The 22,068-nt window shown below is 45.2% G+C and overlaps 1 protein-coding gene across 1 annotated transcript in view; it reads left to right on the forward strand.

Annotated features, from left to right (window-relative positions):
• The window catches only part of LOC126449333 (uncharacterized), a 235,835-nt gene that overhangs the window by 98,268 nt on the left and 115,499 nt on the right, over positions 1-22,068 (forward strand). The window contains exons 5-6 of the mRNA XM_050091016.1: positions 15,474-15,647; positions 15,941-16,194. Of these exons, the coding sequence (XP_049946973.1) occupies positions 15,474-15,647; positions 15,941-16,194 (428 nt within the window). The remainder of the gene's footprint in view (positions 1-15,473; positions 15,648-15,940; positions 16,195-22,068) is intronic.

Below are 22,068 nucleotides of genomic sequence, written 5' to 3' on the forward strand. Positions count from 1 at the left end.
TGCAGCACTTATATACCAACGATGAATAACTTGGCAAAGGCCTTGGTTGTAAGTATCTGCTCTCTCTCTCTCTCTCTCTCTCTCTCTCTCTCTCTCTCTCTCTCTCTCTCTGTGCGTGGGTGCTGGTGTGTGTGCGGGCGTGGGTGAGGGTGTGTGTGCATGGCTGACCCACTGGCACTTGGTGCCATTTGCTCGTGGGACATGCAAGTCGCCAAAGTGGTATCCAGTTGAAAGACTTGCACCAGGCTGTTGAGCCACACAACATAATAATAATAATAATAATAATTACTAAAGATAACAGAAGTATTCAGCAATGATATAAATATGGCTTTTGGAACAGACAAATGTAAGAAAAATAGCATAGTCAAGGGAAAACACACTAAACAAGAAGATTACATACTAGATAACCACAGCGACTGCATAGAAGCGATGGAAAAAACAGATGCCTATAAATATCTAGGATACAGACAAAAAATAGGAATAGATAATACAAATATTAAAGAAGAACTAAAAGAAAAATATAGACAAAGACTAACAAAAATACTGAAAACAGAATTGACAGCAAGAAACAAGACAAAAGCTGTAAATACTTACGCCATACCAATATTGACCTACTCATTTGGAGTAGTGAAATGGAGTAACACAGACCTAGATGCACTCAATACACTTACACGATCACAATGCCACAAATATAGAATACATCACATACATTCAGCAACAGAAAGATTCACATTAAGCAGAAAGGAAGGAGGAAGGGGATTTATCGACATGAAAAACCTAAATTATGGACAGGTAGACAATTTAAGAAAATTCTTTCTAGAACGAGCAGAAACTAGCAAAATACACAAAGCAATCACCCACATAAATACATCGGCTACACCACTACAATTTCATATCCACCTCTACAACCCTTTAGATCACATAACATCAACAGATACAAAGAAAGTAAATTGGAAAAAGAAAACACTACATGGCAAGCACCCATATCATCTAACACAGCCACACATCGATCAAGACGCATCCAACACATGGCTAAGAAGAGGCAATATATACAGTGAGACGGAAGGATTCATGATTGCAATACAGGATCAAACAATAAACACCAGATATTACAGCAAGCATATTATTAAAGATCCCAATACCACAACAGATAAATGCAGACTTTGCAAACAACAAATAGAAACAGTAGATCACATCACAAGCGGGATGTACAATACTAGCAAATACAGAATACCCCAGAAGACATGACAATGTAGCAAAAATAATACATCAACAACTTGCCATACAACGTAAACTAATAAAACAACACGTTCCCACATACAAGTATGCACCACAAAATGTACTGGAGAATGATGAATACAAATTATACTGGAACAGAACCATTATAACAGATAAAACAACACCACATAGCAAACCTGACATCATACTCACCAATAAAAAGAAGAAATTAACACAACTAATTGAAATATCCATACCCAATACAGCAAATATACAGAAGAAAACAGGAGAAAAAATTGAAAAATACATCCAACTGGCTGAGGAAGTCAAGGACATGTGGCATCAGGATAAAGTTGACATTATACCAATTATACTTTCAACTACAGGAGTCATACCACGCAATATCCACCAGTACATCAATGCAATACAGCTACATCCAAACTTATATATACAACTTCAGAAATCCGTAATTATTGATACATGTTCAATTACCCGAAAGTTCTTAAACACAATGTAACATATACCGTACAGTTAAAAGGAAGTGACGCTTGATCAAGGTCCGCGTCACTTTCATTCCGAACCAGACCTAAGGTCTGAGAAAGGAAAGATAATAATAATAAACTGCTACATACCTGTTGTTGCAATGACTTTTTGGGCTACTTGAATGCTTACTAGCAGTTGTGGAACCTAGCAGGTGGCAATCATTGTCATATTCACAATATCATGTAAGATGGAAGTTGTCAAATGAATTACTAATAATTCGGGCTATGTGCAGGATGAATCTAAACTCTACTGACAAAATTTTTGAGGTTGTATTTGGCCATGAACTGGGCTTCTTAGGTCATCAAGTGACAGCTGAATATCTCAAACACAGATAAAATGACTTAGATATTATTTATACAAAATACACACAAATGATTAGACCCCTACATCTACAAATTTGCATAATGCAAAAATAGTTACAGTAACTAAAAAATGAAACAATAAAGTTTTTATGTGGAGATGCATTTAACAAATAATATAAAGTAAAACTAAATTTACAATTTTTGTTTAGTACTTGTAAGTAAAATTTGACAGAAAGGATAAAGGAAACTGAGTTTAGTTATTTAATACTAAGGTGGCCGTCTGTGCTATATGTTTCTAATTTCCTGTAGGGTCATCTTTCAGCTTTTCTTCCTAAATCTACATCATGAGAGTGGTTTTCTGTTAAGATTGTCACCAAAGGTTGAAGCTTCCAGCACCGGCACTGCCACAAACATGGAGATTTCCATTTGAAAGTGCATTAAGCTGTACATGTTCCTTTATCTGAATCTGCTATTTAAACAGAACTGCAGACAATCAAACGTATATGCTTTGAATAATGACTATAGCTCTGTCTTGATTGGTAATAAATTATGAAAAAAGAAAATGCATAACATTCACCACTTCTTTACATTGGCCAATGGAAACAAATCAATAGTTACAAAAACTAGTGCATCGTCCCAATTGTTGGCAAAATTTCAGATAACCTCACAGAAAAGTTAGTCTAACATCTGCATATCCGCATTTTACAATATCGACAGTATATCAACGTTTTTATGGAGCAGCTATGACAAACTGCTAGCCTTGGCTCAGAGTAATATGAATAAAATCGGATGCAAGCATGGTGTTCAGTCAGCCAGAGCTGTGGCAATTAGGATATCTGAACAAGAGAAAACCAGGAGATTAAGATAGAAAGATTCAAACTTTGATGATGTAGACCATTAAGTTTTACATTGTGTTACAAAACACTGAAAGTTGACGGTACTGGAAATCAAGAAACAAACAGCACAGTATGTCAGCTCAATACTAAATGACCAAAGTTGATTCTCTTTTTCACCCTCTTTTAAATTAAGTTCTAATTACAAATACTAGATTAAAATTGCAAATTCAGCATTATGTTTCATTAGTTGCTAAATGTACTTCCACATAAACTCAGTTTCCTGTTTTAGTTAATGTAACTATTTCTGCATGATATGAAAAAAGTAATACTTTCCTATGTACTCTCTCTATATGCCATCATTTTTGTAACTTCTGTATAAACTATATCAGTGTAAGTTTCACATCATTTTATCTGTGTTTGTAATGTTCAGTTATCACCTGACGATGGCCTAAACACTAGTTTGTGACCAAATAAATATAATTCTACAGATAATTATGAAGTGTTTCCAATTTAATATTGTTATTATGTTATGCCAATGGAAAATTATGTTAATTGTTGCGTATGATTTATTTAGTTTGTGACCCCAGTTACCTTCATTTCTGTGAAAATACCTTCAAACAGTGAAAAAGCTTGTAACATGCAATCGTCAAAATGTGCAGTACAGAACAAAGAGTAATGCAGCATCCTTCAAATTCAAAAGTACAGGGTGATCAGGAAGTCCCTTACATGGACAATTATTTAATTTAACTTTAATAACACATTACATTTATTTGTCTGAAGCATTAGCATGTGCACCACTACTATATTATTATGCCTAATGTCATTGTACTCATCTACTTTTGTAGCTGCAGCATCACGTGCCGGAAGGTTTCAAGCCCACTTGCCTGTGGAGCATCATTTTCCACATTCTGTTTCTTTCTGTTGTATTCTTTTATGAGGCCCCCCCCCCCCCCCCCAAAGAGCATTGTCTGCTTGCTTCCATCTGTCAGTTTGTCATTGACTGTTAGTTCATTTATGGCCATTGGCTGAGATGTTTGCAATCCTAAATTCATTTCATGTGATTTGCTTTGTGCTGCTTTTAACTCCAAATTTTGCAGCATGCTTTTTGGTACTCTTGCAGGGTTGGCATCACTGACACATGAACTTCAGCATGTTTTTCCCTTCAGGGTGATGAATGACCAGAGGAAGTGGTATCCAAAACTTTTTTCAGGCAAAAAGCTTTCTCCTCCTAGGCTCCTTACTGAACCAGTCACGACATTTACTCATCATCTATGCCATATTGTGTGTTGCTTTGCTTCCATTTATGGACCCACAAATTTGTCACTAAGCAGTCCCCAAAAGTCACTCCCCCCAGGGGGTCCACAACTCTTTCGTGGATACGTGCGTGGCGAGCACGGGGCCCCGAGCCATTGCAGCCTTCTTTCTCTCCCGGGCTGCATTTCCTTTCCTTTCCCTTCCCCTCCTTTCCCCTCCATACCCCTTTCCCCTCGCCCTCTCCTCTCTCTCTATTGGTGTCCTTGCTTATGTTGGCCCCCGCTATCCTCCTGGTTCTGTTGGTTCTACACGCCGGCTTTTTTTGCGTAATCATCTCCTCCTTTTGGCGTTCCTTGGTCCTCCTCTGGGGTTTGACCTCCATTCCAAAATTTCTCTTCCGTAGTGTGAGCCATTTGGGGAAGAGCACCTTACCTAGTGTCTCCGACGTGTGCCCTCATAGTACATTCCACCTTTTCTTTTACGTCGTTGTCTGATGCTAGGGTGCATAGCCAGCACGGTAGCCAGCCCGTGTGGTGGGGTCGCTATGTACCCTTTTGGTTGAGCCCCCTGAACACACAGGGATCACACTTCTGATACCTGAGCTGTGACCTCCTCATGCATGCCTTGGAGTGGTTGCTCGTCATCCTGGAGCATCGGAACTCCCGGCAATGGCCGCCGTGCCAGACGGCCCTTGCTGTGGCTGGGTGGCGCCCGTGAGGAGAGCCCCTGATCGGAGTGGGTGGTATCAGGGCGGACGCTATGCAGATGAAACGCGTACGGGTCCAAAACTCTGGCCGCTCTTCTGCGGCCGTCTCTCTGCGTGGTACTGATTCCTCAAGTGCTGCTTCTCTTGCCCCTTCGGCCTTCCCTTCCGTGGCTACCCCCTGGGAGGAGGGTCAGGCGCGTCGTCTAGGGGCAAAACCTTTCCCCCGTTATCTAGTTTGCACCAGGACTGATGGAGATACTTTCACCAGTGTCAAACCTTTATTCTTTGTGGAACACATTGAAGACAAGTTCGGCGAAGTGGACTCCCTGAGCAAGATGCGGTCGGGTTCGTTACTGATAAAAACTGCTTCGGCTGCCCAATCTGCGGCCCTTCGTGCCTGTACCCATCTTGGCACAATTCCCGTGTCCATTACCCCTCACCAGTCTCTAAATATGGTACAAGGTGTGATTTTTCACAGAGACCTCATCCTTCAAACTGATGAGGAACTTCGGGACAATCTCGGACGGCGGGGTGTTCACTTTGTTCGGCGTGTTCAGAAGGGTCCTAAAGATAATCGTATTGATACTGGTGCCTTTATCCTGGCCTTTGAAGGGGATACCCTTCCTGAGAAAGTTAAGATTATGGTCTATCGCTGTGATGTGAAGCCGTACATCCCACCTCCTATGCGGTGTTTTAAGTGCTTGCGTTTTGGCCACATGTCTTCTCGCTGTACCCAGGACCCTCTCTGTGGTGACTGTGGACGTCCACTCCATGAGGGGAGTCCCTGTGTTCCCCCTCCTGTATGTGTAAATTGTCGTGGTAGTCATTCTCCTCGTTCAGCAGATTGCCCAGTCTATAAGAAAGAAAAAAAGATACAGGAGTATAAGTCTCTTGATCGTTTAAGCTACACAGAGGCCCGTAAGAAATACGCACGATTGCACCCTGTGTCCATGACATCTAGTTACGCCTTGGTTACATCTTCATCCCTTCCTCCCCCTTCCTTACCCCCATCCCGGACCCCTCTCCTTCCCCCCTCCCCTGCGGCTCCCACACCTTCTCCTCTGGGCGCTGCTCCCCCTCCCCAGCCGGAGAAGTGTCCCACTCCTTCGGCGTCTGCCGGTCGAGGGCGCCTCTCCCGGGATGCCCCTTCCCGGCACCTTCCAGGTCAAAGGTCTGCTGCAGCGCGGCGACCGCGAGAGCCGCGGTCTATCGGCCCCCCGGTCGCCCGGTCTCTTTCTGTTCCTGATCTTGCTGCAGCTGGCTCCATTATGCCACACAGCCCTCCTCGATCTCAGCCTGAAAAGAAGAAGAAACATAAGTCCCGGGACAAAGAGCCTCTGGTGTCACCAGAGGTCCCTTCCCCGGCTTCACAACCGGATTCTGACCTGTCGTTTATGGATGTCGCCCCCTCCTTGTCGGTGACGGGTGGGGACCCGGCGGTTTGACTGGATTTAGCGTGTTCAGCCCTCATTTAAACCATCGTTCTGTGGTTCTCCAGTGGAATTGTAATGGCTACTATCGTCACCTTCCGGAATTGAAATCCCTTCTTTCGTCCTACTCAGCAGCTTGTGTGGTTCTCCAGGAATCTCATTTTACTGATGCTCACTCACCGACCCTCCGTGGGTTCCGTGTTTTCTGTCGAAATCGGGTCGGACCCTTGCGGGCTTCTGGTGGCGTTTGTTGGTCCGTACAGACATTGCTAGCACGTGGATTCCTCTCCACACTACATTGGAAGCGGTTGCTGTTAGGGTCCACTTAGACTCTGCAGTCACAGTATGCAATCTTTATCTCCCTCCTGACAGGACTCTTACACCTGCTGCCTTAACCACCCTTCTTCAGCAACTTCCTCCTCCCTTCCTCCTCCTTGGGGATTTTAATGCTCATCATCCTTTGTGGGGCAGTGCCTTTCCATCTAGACGAGGTCTTCTTATAGACCAATTTATTGCAGACCACGACCTATGCCTTCTTAATGATGGCTCCCCTACTCATTTCAGTGCTGGTCATGGTACCTTTTCTGCCATTGATCTTTCTCTTTCTTCTCCCTCTCTCCTCCCTTCATTACACTGGTCGCCACACGACGACCTTTGTGATAGTGACCATTTCCCGTTGATTATCACGCTCCCTTCCCGCTCCCCGATGGACAGGTTACCTCGTTGGTCTTTCCACCGCGCCGATTGGCCTCTATATACTGCACAGGTCGAGTTTTCTCCCTCTTTGTTGGGTTGTATTGATGACGTCCTACGTGACGTGTCTGCCGCGATTGTTCGCGCTGCTAACCTTGCTGTCCCGCGCTCATCTGGACAATTTCGTCGTCGGCAAGTCCCGTGGTGGAGTACGGCCATTGCCATTGCCATCCGTGATCGCCGTCGAGCTTTGCAACACTTTAAGAGGCACCCATCTGTAGCCAGCCTTTCTACCTTTAAGCGCCTTCGCGCTAAAGCCCGTTATTTAATTAAACAGAGCAAACGGATATGTTGGGAACGATTCGTTTCTTCCCTTGGTTCCACTGTCCCTCTGTCACGGGTATGGGCTACACTTCGCTCTCTCCAAGGTTGCCATCGGCAGTCCACCCTCCCAGGCCTTCACCTCCCAGATGGCATTTGTACGGACCCATTAGTTCTCGCAGAACATCTTGCGACCCATTTTGCAGTGGCATCAGCGTCGGCCTCCTATCCAGCTGCTTTCCTTCATCAAAAACAGCAGGCTGAAGCTGTCACCTTATGTTTCACCACTTGTGAGTCAGAATCTTACAACGAACCTTTCACTGAATGGGAATTTCTTTCTGCTCTATCTTCTTCTCATGATACGGCCCCTGGCCCAGATTCCATTCATAACCAGCTGCTTCAACATCTCAGTGCTCCACAACGGCACCATCTTCTTCGGGTGTTTAACCGTATCTGGCTCCAGGGTGACTTCCCTTCTCAGTGGAGGGATAGCATTGTGGTTCCTGTCCTTAAGCCTGGTCAGAACCCCCTATCTGTTGACAGCTATCGGCCAATTAGTTTGACCAATGTTGGTTGTAAGTTACTTGAACGGCTGGTAGCCCGTCGGCTCACTTGGGTCCTCGAATCTCGGGATCTATTGTCCCCTTACCAGTGTGGCTTTCGAGAGGGACGATCTCCAATCGATCATTTGCTTCGCTTGGAATCCGCAGTTCGGCAGGCTTTTTCCCAGCGCCGCCATTTGGTTGCAGTGTTTTTTGACCTTCGCAAGGCCTATGACACGGCCTGGCGCCATCACATCTTGCTAACCCTTCATCAGTGGGGTCTTCGGGGCCCACTCCCGATTTTTATCCGCCAGTTCCTGATCCATCGGTCATTCAGAGTTCGAGTTGGTACTGCTTTTAGTTCTCCACGGACCCAGGAGACGGGCATCCCACAGGGTTCTGTCTTGAGTGTCCTTCTTTTCCTCATTGCTATCGATGGACTTGTGGCCTCTGTCGGTCCCTTGGTCGCCCCTGCCCTGTATGTGGATGATTTCTGCATTTGGGTTAGTTCCTCCTCGATGCCATCTGCAGAACGGCAGCTCCAGGTGGCTATACGGCGTGCCTCTGCATGGACCCTCTCACACGGGTTTCAATTCTCTCCTTTAAAATCGCGGGTGGTCCACTTCTGTCGCCGTACTACGGTCCACCCTGATCCAGAGCTCTATCTCGCTGCACAAAGATTGCCTGTGGTTCCACAGTTTCGTTTCCTAGGTCTTCTTTTCGACAACAAGCTCACTTGGCTGCCCCATATCAGACTCCTGAAGGTAGGATGTTTCCGAAAACTCAATGTCCTTCGCTTCCTTGCCCACTCCTCTTGGGGTGCGGACCGTTCCCTCCTCCTCCGTCTTTATCGTGCTCTAGTTCTGTCACGTTTGGACTATGGTTGTCAAGTTTATGGTTCAGCTGCTCCTTCCACGCTGCACGTGCTGGATCCAGTCCACCATCGTGGTATCCGTTTGGCCACCGGTGCATTCCCTACGAGCCCTGTTGATAGTCTCTTGGTTGAAGCTGGGATCCCCCCCCTTTCTGTTCGGCGGTCCCAGCTTCTGGTGTCTTATGCCCTTACTATCCGTTCTTCTCCCGCTCATCCTTCCTATTCTATCCTATTCCCAGACCATGGACGTCGCCCGCCTGACTCCCGCCCTCGGGCGGGTTTACCGGTTGGGCTGCGCCTTGCGTCTCTTACCCGTGATTTTCGGCTTCCTTCTTTGTCCTGTCTTCCTCGCTCCCTCCCCTCCACCCCTCCTTGGTTAGTTCCTCGGCCTCGAATTCGGATGGATCTCCGCCGCGGTCCGAAAGATTCCATCCCCCCGGTGGTGTTCCGTTCCTTTTTCCGCCAAATTTTATGGGAGTTTCGGGATGCTGTTGTTTTTTACACTGATGGCTCTAAATCTGCTGATCATGTTGGGTATGCCTTCACGTCCTTTGTTGGAACGGAAAATCATCTACTGCCACCCTCATGTGGGGTGTTTACTGCGGAATTGATGGCAATTTCCCGGGCCCTTACCTTTATTAAACAATCCCAACACAACCGCGTTTTGTTATGTACGGACTCGTTGAGTGGCCTTGTTGCTATTGACCGGTGTTTTTCGCGCCATCCCTTGGTCTCTGCCATCCATGACCATCTCGCTGATCTTCACCGTGCTGCTTGTTCCATTGATTTCCTATGGGTCCCGGGCCATGTGGGTATCCCGGGTAATGAGCTCGCTGATCGTTTGGCTGGGGGAGCAGTTACTTACCCCCCGTTTTCTGTAACCCCTCCTGCAGCGGATTTACGGCTTCACATCAAATCCCACTTTGCACAGTCATGGGCCAATTCTTGGGAGGCTACTCCACTGTCTAATAAACTTCGTGCCATTAAGGTGAATCCAGGCCCATGGCGTTCTTCCTTTAGCCTCTCCCGCAAGGACTCGACCACACTGTGTCGTCTCCGCATTGGCCATACCAGGCTGACCCATGGTTTCCTTTTGCGTGATGAGCCACCCCCACTATGTGGTTGTGGAGCCTTCCAGTCAGTGGCCCACATTTTGGTTGAATGCCCCCTTCTTTTGGCTCTGCGTGCTAAGTACAGACTCCCCCACACTTTACCTTTGATGTTGGCTGACGATTCCCGGATGGTCTCTCTGGTTCTAGGTTTCCTCCGGGAGAGTGGTTTTTATTCTCAGTTTTAAAGTTTTTAATCTCCCTCTGGTGTTGGGGCGGGGTGGTGAGTGTTTGGGTGTCTCCCACTGTAGGCAGTGTTCAGAGATTCCCGATTCACCTCCCTGACCGGAATCCTCTTTTCTTTCCCTTTTACTCTGTTTTTACCCCTTCTTTTTAAGGCTTGGTTAGTTTTTCTATTCCCATCCGTACTTTCTGCATTATAGCAGTTGTACCTTTTAAGACACAGGTGGTCTTGCCTATGCTGCTTCAGCATAGTGTTGGGTCCGTTCTCTTGCCAACTTCCTTCATTTGTTTTTACTAATGACAACGTGACTGCCCTTTTACGTTTCCCCTTTTTCTGTTTTATTTTTCTGACTATACTGAGATGTCCCGTTAGCAGAATGGAGTCTATTTGAAACAAGGGACTGATGACCTTGCTGTTTGGTCCCTTTAACCTCAAACAACCAACCAACCAAAAGTCACTGGTATCTGCCATTGTTTTCCACCAAACGTGGAAAGGTGAACAGTGAATTGGGTAATGCACAGACTTTAGTCTCCTCTGCAGAAAGTCACATGATGGAAACCACGTTGAAATTCACATGAGGAGCAATGTTGTCATATCAACAATCATGATGGGAGGTTCAAATCTTAATATCTTGACTTCTTACATTGCAAATTGTGAAGTGCTCATAGTGCATGTGGTGTGGTGCCGAGTAGCGTGCATTTTTGTAACTTAACAGGTTCAATTGGCTGTGTGCAAATTAGCAAGCAATGCAGTGGTGATGTGACTTGTGTGTGTGCCTGGTTGCATGGTGGTGTGTTTATGGCAGTTTCACTGAGTAGTGTTTTGTTTTTCACCATTCAAGGTCTCAATCTTGTTTCATTAATACATTACATTTTTCAATTATTTCTATGTATAGTTTTGCTGTTTTGTTTTGTTGTTGTTTTTCCTTTAAGAGCAATTCATACTTCAATAACTGGTGAGCCATGCGCCTAAACTGTGTCTTCAGATTGCAAACACAAAATTATCATCGTTCATGACATTGTTCAAAAATACTGCCAGTTCAAACTTCCTGGCAGATTAAAACTGTGTGCCGGACCGAGACTCTAACTCGGGACATTTGCCTTTCGCGGGCAAGTGCTATACCATCTGTGCTACCCAAGCATGACTCACGCCCCATCCTCACAGCTTTAATTCTGCTAGTACCTCATCTCCTACCTTCCAAACTTTACAGAAGCTCTCCTGCGAACCTTGCAGAACTAGCACTCCTGGAAGAAAGGATATTGTGATGGCATGGCTTAGCCGCAGCCTGGGGGATGTTTCCAATATACTGCCAGTTCAGTTTCAATTGGCTCATATACATAACATCAATTTACTTCAGTGGTGTGCTGTGTTATGTCATGTATTTCCGAAAACTTCTCTATCCATTCTGAAGTAATCTGTAAAATCAGCATCACTCATCTTTGTTGTAGTTTGAAATTATCCACAGCTTTTCCTTTCAAACAAAATATATTTATTTGTTGATTTGAATTTTTGTTCATTAATTAATAAAGCAACACTCCTTCAGCATTAGTATCTGAATCTGGTTAAGAACCCAACTGTTTTACTCCCAAATCACACATTGTTAGTTTGGCAAGCTATCACTGCTGTGAGAAAAGCTCAGCATAGCATTGTCATGCCACTCTTCTATTGCATTCAGCGAAGCCATTCATGAGGCACATATCATCCAACTTCATGAGCAACTTATGCATGCTGCTGTGTATCACAGTTAACTTACAACTAACAGTGTGAGAAAACAAATGAGAGACAGAACCAAGCTGTACTGAAAGCAAGCTTGAGTGTGAAGGATAAAGAGGGCATTACTCTTATCAGCAAGTACTGAGAGAGAACGCAGGAAGTTCCTTTCCAAACAATACACACAGTGCATATTGGCAACATGTGAACTGGTATGCAGGTATTTTAGGTCGAATACATACTACCTAAATGGGGATAAGAAATCAAACAAAATAAAATTTCTCTGCAACAAGCCACAGTTTGCTGATACAATTCTACTCAGGAAGTATCCCTGAACAACCTCTGAGCCGCCCAGGATTAGCCAAGCGGTCTAAGGTGCTGCAGTCGTGGACTGTGCAGCTAGTCCCAGCGGAGGTTCGAGTCCTCCCTCGAGCATGGATGTGTGTCTTTTTCCTTAGGATAATTTTGATTAAGTAGTGTGTAAGCTTAGGGACTGATGACCTTAGCAGTTAAGTCCTATAAGATTTGACACACATTTTAACGTTTTTGAACAACCTCTGAAATTTTGTTGACAGAGTTCAGGTTCACCATGTACAATGTTTTAACAGAGGGAGACATAAACAAAAAACAAAATTCCCTCCAACACTCTTTCTGTGAAAGACAGTGCTGTCAGTTAGCCAAACTTCTTATTATACTTGAGAGCTCTCAGTATCTAATTTCTTGTCACTGTACACCAGTCTTTTAAAACCTGAAACGTAGTTTTGGAATCACACATGAAGGACAAATTCTAAAGAAACAGATGAGCTTACTACATTAAAATATGCTCCGGGGATGTGCTTTGAGAATCAGCAAATTCTATAAAAATCAAATTTGTTGTACTGAAAATCAATGCCTTGTTATGCAAGAATGTTCCTTTTCACTGAGACCTGGATTACAAAAACGCTTTTCAGGTTTTGAAGTCCAAACTACTCTTGGCGCTTTGTTTAGCTACTTTCTCTCCAGACCAGCATATAGTTTTGATGACTGATGCCTCACAGTAGGGCCTCAACATCATTGTAGCACATTGATATGTCAAGCTTTCACCTCTAAATCTCTCACTCCAGCCCAGCAGCATTACTCTTTTGTGAAAAAAGATGCTCTAGCTGTGCATGTCAAGATGGTAACGGGTGGGCACTTGGGGTGTTTTTCCTACATGTAAAATGATAAATGCCAGGATTCATGGAAAAGATGGATTTATTCCCAAGTATCACTGCTAAGGAATACAAAGCACATGAAAACTGGTCACAGCTGTGGAATGAACTGCACATGGTAGAAGAGAGCATTTCACCCACACAGGTTTGTGGCAGAAAGTTGGTGTCTCTCTCAGCAGTACTGTGGTGGCCTCCCTAGCTCAACATAATAGCATGGGAGCCAGCCAGAAGTGCTTTTAGAATCAGCAAATTCTATAAAAAGCAAATTTGTTGTACTGAAAATCAATGCCTTGTTATGCAAGAATGTTTCTTTTCACTGAGACCTGGATTGCAAAAACGCTTTTCAGGTTTTGAAGTCCAAACTACTCTTGGCACTTTGTTTAGCTACTTTCTCTCCAGACCAGCATATCCATTTTCGATCTATGTTTAAACATGCCAATGTGGATGCCTAGTCGTGCCTGTGGATGCCTAGTCCTGCCTTTGTGTGGATCCTGATCCAAATTTTTATCATGAAGAATTGCTTTGCTTCCATCATGATATTGAAATGCGGGTCACTGTTTAGGGTTTCCCATTTATCCTCACCCACAGCACCTGCTGTTCCAACCAGGTAGTTGATTTGTTCAATAGGGCTGGCCAGATAAACTGCCAGGCCAGGCTTAGGACCCTTTGTGCAACTATTTTTACTTACTGTATTGCATCTCTGTTTTCAACAGAGTTTTGAACGCGTCTGCGGAAGACCTCTCTCCTCGAGTAGTCATTCCCAGCACATTACGGTGTGAGGCTCTACATCTCCTCCAGTAAGGTCATTGGGGAGTTTTATACATTAAACTGCTAGCTAGGGAATGTTGTTTGGGCAGGGATTGATGGGGAAATCGTCAATTTCGTCATGGCTTGTGAGTAGTGTGCATCCCAGGGTGTGTGTGTCCACATGGCCCACTCCACACCAACCATGGGAATACATTCATAGAGACTTTTCACGGCCCTTCATGAATTCCTATTGGCCTTGTACCTTAGTTTCTGACAATGGTCCGCAGTTTGTTTCTCACACCTTTCATTTGTTTTGTTCCCAACATGGCATTCATCATGTTATGGCTCCACCGTTTCACCCTTTAATCAAATGGTGAGACGGAATGACTAATGGGTACATTCAAGTCTTAAATGAAAAAAATTGTTGTGGATTCTTTGACCAATGACAGTCTCTGTTTTCTGAGTTCCTATTGCTTCATGCCTATAAGGGAGTGGAGCCCAGCTGAGCTGCTTCATGGCTGACAGCCATGCATGCTGCCCCACCTTCTGTGGCCTGTGCCACACATGCTGCAGTTGGCTTCATCCTGCCGTTTTGCTCTTGTCGCCAGTGTGGGCGCAAGGGTTTGGTTACCAGCCCAAGTGAATACCAGTCACTGTGGCCACTGTTGTCCACTGCTGGGCATGTCGTATTTGTAATGTCAGTATGGCCGATGGGCTAGTAGTGCGCCAGTTTGATCATTTGTGCCCCCACTCGCTGCTAGAAGCTACTGGTTTGTGGGTGTGGTCCCCATTGCTGCTGCCCTCCCCACCGCCCTCTGCCTTGAGCCCATCATCACCTGTTGTGGGGTGCCTTCATCCCATTCACTGCCTCTTCCATGTGCTGCACCTTGGGGTACCAGCTGCTTGGTGCCTGTTCTCGGAGCCATTGCCGCAACCTGCTGTTCCGGTTGGGTCGTCTCCCCAGCCACCTCACCATTATTGCCTCGGTGTTCATTGCCAGTGGGTCCAGCTCCATCTCCTCTGCACTGGGACCTGCCTGCTGATGACAATGCGAAGACGGCAATGGCAGCCTCCTCCTCAGTGCTGTTGTCAGGTGCTGTGCAGTTGCATCATCCTCGTATGTGCGTATGTGTCAGTGCATTCTGACACTATGCTCTGGTGCCCGCCTGCCACATTGTCCCACCCCTGCTGTCAGCACTGTTGCTGCTTTTCCAGATCCAGTGGATTTCTCTCTCGTCAGACTGCCGTCATCTCCCCCATCGCTTCGGTGCTCTCTTTGCGCGAGGGAGAGTCGTGCTGTATCCTGATACTAATGCATGTGAGTGCGAATGCGCTGAGTATAGAGTCACCATGTGTGTGCACTTAAATCAGCAGCCAACTGTATCAACGCGGGCTGGCGCTAGAGGCCACCTGTAGGAAGCAAGCACACAGCACAGTCTCTGCTCTGCTGTGCTGTCTAGTGGTGACTCGTGCATATTTACATATAGAGCAGCATGACTCTCTCAGTATGTTCTTTTAGTTTGTACCACTAACACCATTGTTCTGTGTATCACTTATGTGGCACCTTCTGATGATTCTTTTGGCTTGTTATGTGTGGAGTCACAAGAGGCTTATTTCTGTTATTGTTTAGAGGTTTATGAATAAAGTCATATTTCTGTTACTTGGATCAGTTTTGAGTATTACTTGGTTACTACAGATAACTTGTATTTATATAGTTGTATAGATCAGTAGGCAAAAGTTTATTTTTAACAGTGATTACTTTCTCTTGATGGCAGTAATAAAAAATTTCATGGTCATTTAAAAAATGTTTCCAGGAGGATGATGGTATCAATAATTCAAAACCACAGACTGCAGATATATCACAAGATACTGAGCATGAGACAAAGCACAGTATAATGCAACCAAACATATGGTTTCCTCAACCAGTAGAAACAAAGATGTCACCTGATTCTGGTTTCATGTCACCTTCACCATTCAGTAGTGATGAAGTAAGTTTTACAAAATATGGGACAGTTTAACATGGTTGAGGTTTTAGTTAGCAAAGAATAGTTAATGTGTTTACATGAATAGAATTATGATGTTTGTTATACTTTGGAGTACATTTCTATACTTCTGTATGCTAAGAAAGTCTTTATACTAATTGCCAAAAGGGTCATTCCATGAAAAGTGAAGGTTTTGTTATGTGTGTGTGTTTTGTTAACTACACTTTATTCTTTGCTTTTGTATAACATAATTGAGATCTTTTCCATGTGTCTAAGAACCATAAATTTCAAAATTCCAGGAATCAGCAAACCACTATTGGAATGCAACTATCATGTCACCAGCATTACTGGGGCCAGTGTATTCTCAAGCAAGAATGCAGTCATCTATCCTCAATCAACCTCTGCCGCCTTCTACACAAATGCCACCTGAAGAACGAACATATATGAGGCCTTTGGAAATGCTTTGGAATCTTCACAATGACATGCCAACAGCTGGTGCATCTGCATTAACATTTTCCAGCTACTGTTACAGAAGACCCATCAGCTCAGTTGTGTAAGCCTTATGTTTATTTAATATTGTCTGTAAACAGTTTTCTTTAAGAACCAACATAGATGCACTTTGATCATTTGTTTCCCCGTGTCATGAAATTACCTTGCTGCCTTAGATTTATTTTTAGGATTTTCTGAGTTTAGTTGTGGACATTGTGTCCTTGTTTTAGGCAATGTTAGTGGTCAGTAATCTAAAGGTTGGCATCGTCATCTTTAAGTGGCAGACAGAAATGTGACTCATGTCTAAAAGCTGTGTGTCCTAAAATTCCTGTGTGAACAATCTCATTTCTTTTCTCATCATCATATATAAGCCTATACTCTTCTTGTTTAGCAGCAGAATGGTGGAATTGGTCCAAATGACCACAGTCATACTTTTCTATTAATGATATCCAGTGTTTCTACTTTGTTCATGAAGTCATATGCCTTTTTCTATGTTTTTCTCATATTTAGACTGATATATTATGATTTAGAAAATATTTCTATTTTTGGTGTATTTCATTTGAAATACCTGGAATGACAGTAGCACATATGACACTTATGTAATTTCTCTTCTGAATATATGTAAATAAACAAACAGTGAAGTGGCAACAATTAGCAGTCATGCAGAGTTGTTGCTGCTCATTGTTGTCTTGGCAGGTGCACATTCTAATCTGCCCCCTCCCCTCCCCCCCCCCCCCCCTCCCTCTCCAGGGAGCCCACAACTCTTTTGTGGGTATGTGTGTGGCATGCACGGGTTCCTGAACTATTGCAGTCTTTCTTCTCTTCTAGCCTGCTTTACCTTCCCCTTATTTCTTCTTCTCCTTCACTGTCCTTAGTCCTTTCCCTTTGCCCCTTCATTTCCCTCTCTTAGTGTTCTTCTTCATGTCAGCCCAACTATCCTCCTGACACAATTTTATCTTGCAGTTTTGTTGGTTTTCTTTTCCTCCTCCTTTTTGGTTTTTCTTTCTTTCATCTCATCCTGCCTTCCATCTCTCAATTTGAAATCTATAGTGTGAGCTAGATGGGGAAGAACTCCCTCCCTAGTGTCTTTGGCATAGTTTCTTCCCCCCCCCCCCCCTCCCCTCCTCTCTCTCTCTCTCTCTCTCTCTCTCTCTCTCTCTCTCTCTCTCTCTCTCTCTCTCTCTTCTCCCCGTCCCCTTCCCTCTCCACCATAACCCTTTCACCTCCTTGCTAGATCACCAGCTCGGTAGCCAGTCCATGTGGTGGGGCTGTTATGTATGCATCTGACTAAGACACTGACACCACAAGGATCACACTGCTGGTACCTGTTCTGTGAATGCCTTGTGCAAGCCTAGGAGTGATTGCCCATCTTTTTGGGGCATTGGAACTCCTGGCGGTGACTGTCCTGCCAGGCGGCCATTGCTGTGGGTGGGGGACATCCACGAGGTGAGCCCCTGTTCAGAGTAGGTGGGGTCAGGGTGGATGTTTGGAACATGAAATGCGTTAAACTCTCTTGACCATTCTTCTTTGGCCACGTGTCTTCCTAAAAATAGTTCTGTCTCAGTTCCTGTTTCTGACTTCCCAGCTTACCCTCCTTGCCTCACCCCCGGGGAAGGCGTCAGTTCCCTCTGGGCTTCGGGTGAAAGCTTTCCATGGTTCCTGGGCTGTTCCAGGACTGATGGAGACTTTTGCCGCCACCAAACCCCCTTTTCTTTGTGGAACATATTGAGGACAAGTTCAGTGAAGTTGAGTTGTTAAGCAAGATGAGATCTGGCTCTCTCCTTATAACTACATCTTTTGCCAGACAGTCGGCCTTCCTCTGTGCCTGCAACCATTTAGGTGATACTCCCATGACTATTATTCCTCACAAGTCAGTTGATATGACACATATTTTAATTTTCAATAAGGACCTTCCCCTTCACTCTGATGATGAAATTAGGGTTAATCTGGAACAGTGCGGCATTCTTTCATCTGGCATGTCCAGAGAGGCCCTAAGGACCATCGTGTAGATGCTGGTGCTTTCATCCTGGTACCCTACCCAAGAACGTCAAGGTAATGGTATACAGAAGCAATGTGAAACCATACATTTCACTTCCCATGCATTGCTTTCATTACCTCAAATTTGGCCACATGTCCTCGTGATGCAATGGCACTTCTATCTGTGGTTACTCTGGCTGCCCCCTTCATGTGGGGGGGGGGGCGCACTTACAGCCCACCACCTGAATGTAAACTGCTCTTGCCCCCATTCTATTCTACCCATTCACTGGAGTGTCCAGTGTATATGAAGAAAAAAAGAATTCAGAAAATAAAGGTCCTTCACTGTCTCAACTACTTCGAGGCCCAGAAGTAGTTTGACAGACTTCACCCTGCAAATCTCTCCTCTGCCTTTGCCTCCATTTCGTCTTCCCCTTCTCCTTACCCCTATCTTGGCCCCCCTTCTCTTTTCTTGCCCTCAGCGGCTCCCATCCCTTCCTCTCAAGGTACTCCTCCTCCTCCTCCTCCTCCTCCTCCTCCTCCTCCTCCTCTGCCAAGGAAGACATCCCCTTCTCTGGCTCCTGTTAGGGATGGGGCTCCCTTTCAGAACATCCCTCTCCATCGTTCTCAGATTCGGAAGCCTGCAACCTCTGGTAGGGTGAGGGAGCCACGCTCAGAGGACCCCAAACCTACTTGCTCTCTGTCCGATCCTGACATCGCTATCACATATTTCCTTACTGATATTACCTCCTTCAACCGTCCGAGTGAGAAGAAGAAGAAGCAGCACAAGTCAAAGGATGATGCTTCCCCCACTTCCCGGGGGGGCCTCACCCCCTCCTCCTCATCCTGAATCAGACCCAGTTTTGTTGGATGTCACCCCATCCTAGTTGGTGACAACCACTAACCCGGTGGTATGACCTCCCCTCAGCTTCTACATGTCTACCCTGGTCTCTAGCCCCATGATAACCCAGTGGAATTGCAACAGATATTACCGTCACCTACTGGAAATTCAACAACTCATTTCCTCTTATTCTGCATTCTGTCTTGCTCTTCAAAAATTGCACATCTACATCTACATTTATACTCTGCAAGCCACCCAATGGTGTATGTCATGACCACACTTCAACTTTTCATGGTTATTGGGTGTTCTGTAACAACTGTGCTAGCCCTAGGATAGCATTTTGAGGGGTCTGCACTTTGGTTCACACCAGTGTCATTAGTGACTAGATGACCCTTCACACCACCCTGGAACCAATAGCGGTAAAGAATTCGAACGACCCCAGCAACCACCATTTGCAATGTCTATTTCCCTACTTGTAGGCCACTTCTTTATGTTGATCTTCCTGCCTTAACAGAGCAACTCCCGCCACTGTACCCCCTACTCAGAGACTTCAGTGCACACCACATCCTTTGGGGGAGTGCCACTTTGGTGGTTAGGAGTGTTCTAATTGACCAACCTATTACAGACTTCGATTTGTGTCTCATCAGTGACAGTTCCCCCCTGCCCACTTCAGTGCCACTCATGGCTACTTCACTGCTATCAATCTCACAATCTCCTCTCCTGCTCTCGCAGCTTCCCTACATTGGTCATCCAATGATGATCTTTGTGACAGTACCCACTTTCCAGTGAATCTATAATTTTCCTGCCACCACCAGGCTGCAAGGCTCCATCAGTGAGCATTCTGCAGAGCCATTTGGCCTTTATATATATCTGCTGTGCACTTTGACACCTGTCTCTTGGATTGGATTGATGCAGTTGTGAAAGACATCTCTGCCGCTCTTCTTTATGCCGCAGGCACTGCTATCCCCCTATCTGCAGGTCCACATCATTGTCGACCAGTACCGTGGTGGACCAAGGATGTAACAGTTGCTATCCAGGACCACTGACAGGCATTTCAACGACTTAAACAGCACCCTTCAGAGACCAATCCTCTTGCTTTTAAGCATCTCCTTGGTAAGGCTCACTACCTTATTAAGCAGAGTAAAAAGGAATGCTGGGAGCACTGTCTCCCCTCCCTGGTGACGTATGCCTCTTCATCGCAGGTTTGGTCTAAGTTCAGTAGCATTCTGGGCCACCAGCGACAGTCAACTGTCCAGAGTTTTATCCTCCAAGGTGCTCTATGTACTGATCCATTGGCCCTTGCAGAACACCTCGCAACAAACTTTGTGAAAGCATTGGCGTCCTCTTCCTGTTCTGCTACCTTCCTTCAGCAGAAATGCTGAGTTGAACAGAGGGGCCCCCTCCTTCTGTTTCAACACCCATCAAACTGAACTCTACAATGAACCCTTCACTGAATGGGGATTCTTGCAGTCTCTTACCTCTTACCGTGACACAGTCCCAAGCCCAGATTCAAACCACAACCAGATGATCCAACACTTGGATATTACCCAGAGGCAACATCTACGCAGGGTCTTCAACTGCATTCGGCTCATGGGTGCAGTTCCCTCACAATGACGAGAGGCCTCACCAACTGACATTGATACCTCTCCTCAGTGCAGCACTCCATGGAGAATGGGCTGCCATTCCCCATGAAACCTTCCAGCACCTGACTGAACAGATACCTGCAAGAGTGGAAGCTGTCATGAAGGCTAAGGCTGGGTCAACACATATTGAATTCCAGTTTTACGTATGGAGGGTGCCATGAACTTGTAAGTCATTTTCAGCTCGGTGTCTGGATTCTTTTGATCAGATAGTGTAAATTAATTTAAATCAAATCCTTTCTCAAATATCTACATATCTAAGATGTTTGATGACAAAAACATCATGTGGCTATACAGTTCAGTAACATTCAACACAACATGCTTCAAGGTAAAAGACATATATGGGCAGAAGGACTGAAGCTACATTTTAAAATGTCAGTTTTGTTGAATATAAATATGCAACCATGAAAAAGACTGAAGCCTATCCTTAAGCGCAGGAAGAACCCATCTCTCAACAGCTACCATCCAAGTAGCCTGACAAACACACTTTGTGAACTGCTTAGCTTCCAGTTATGTTGGGTACTTGAATCTTGGGACATTTCGTCCCTGTACCAGTGTGCCTTCTGAGAAGGATGGTCTCCAACAGACCAAAACAGCAATCTGACAGGCTTTTATTAACCACTGGCACCTTGTCATGGTCTTCTTTGACCTACATAAGGCATACGACACAGCTTGGTGCCATCACATTTTAGTTACACTCCTTGACTGGGGCTTTCGCGGCTCCCTTCCAATTTTTATCTGAGGGTTTTTATGCCACCAGCTCTTCTGAGTTCGTGTTGGCTCTTCACTCAGCACTTCTCAGATTCAGGAGAACAGTATCCCACAGGGTTCTGTGTTAAGTGTCACCCTCTTCCTCGCAGCCATCAATGGGATTATAACTGTTTCGGACCTCTGGTTACACCACCCCTGTATGTCGATGATTTTTGCATCTGATGCAGCTCCCACTCGGTAGCATGTGCTGAGCACTGGCTCCAAGGCACCATCCAATGGGCCTCTGCATGGGCTGTCTTCCATGATTTCCAGTTTTCTCCCTCCAAAACTTGGGTTATGAATTTTTGTCATTGGCCTACAGTACATGCATCTTAGGGTATAGACTGTGCTACTCTTCTCCATTTTTACTGTGCTCTGGTCTGGTCCAGACTAGATTATGATAGTCAGATTTGTGGCTCAGCGTCTCCTTCCACTCTGAAACTACTTGATCATGTTCACCTTTGTGGGCTATTCGTGCCTTTCGTGTAAGTCCCATGGACAGTCTCCTCACAGAAGCAGGGATTCACACAATTGCCATTTCATGATTTCCTGACCGTCACATGTAACCTTTCCTCTTTGCAAATGATGGATGTCTCCCTCCTGGTTAACTGCCCATGGGTGGGATTGCCGGTTGGAATGTGTCTCACTTCCCTCTGTCGGGATCTCCATCTCCACTCACTGGAATATGCCCTGTGTATTTCCTTCCACATCCTCCCATAGAGGGTGCCTAGAC

This window comes from Schistocerca serialis, chromosome 1 (genome assembly GCF_023864345.2).
Source record: "Schistocerca serialis cubense isolate TAMUIC-IGC-003099 chromosome 1, iqSchSeri2.2, whole genome shotgun sequence".
Taxonomy (NCBI): domain Eukaryota; kingdom Metazoa; phylum Arthropoda; class Insecta; order Orthoptera; family Acrididae; genus Schistocerca; species Schistocerca serialis.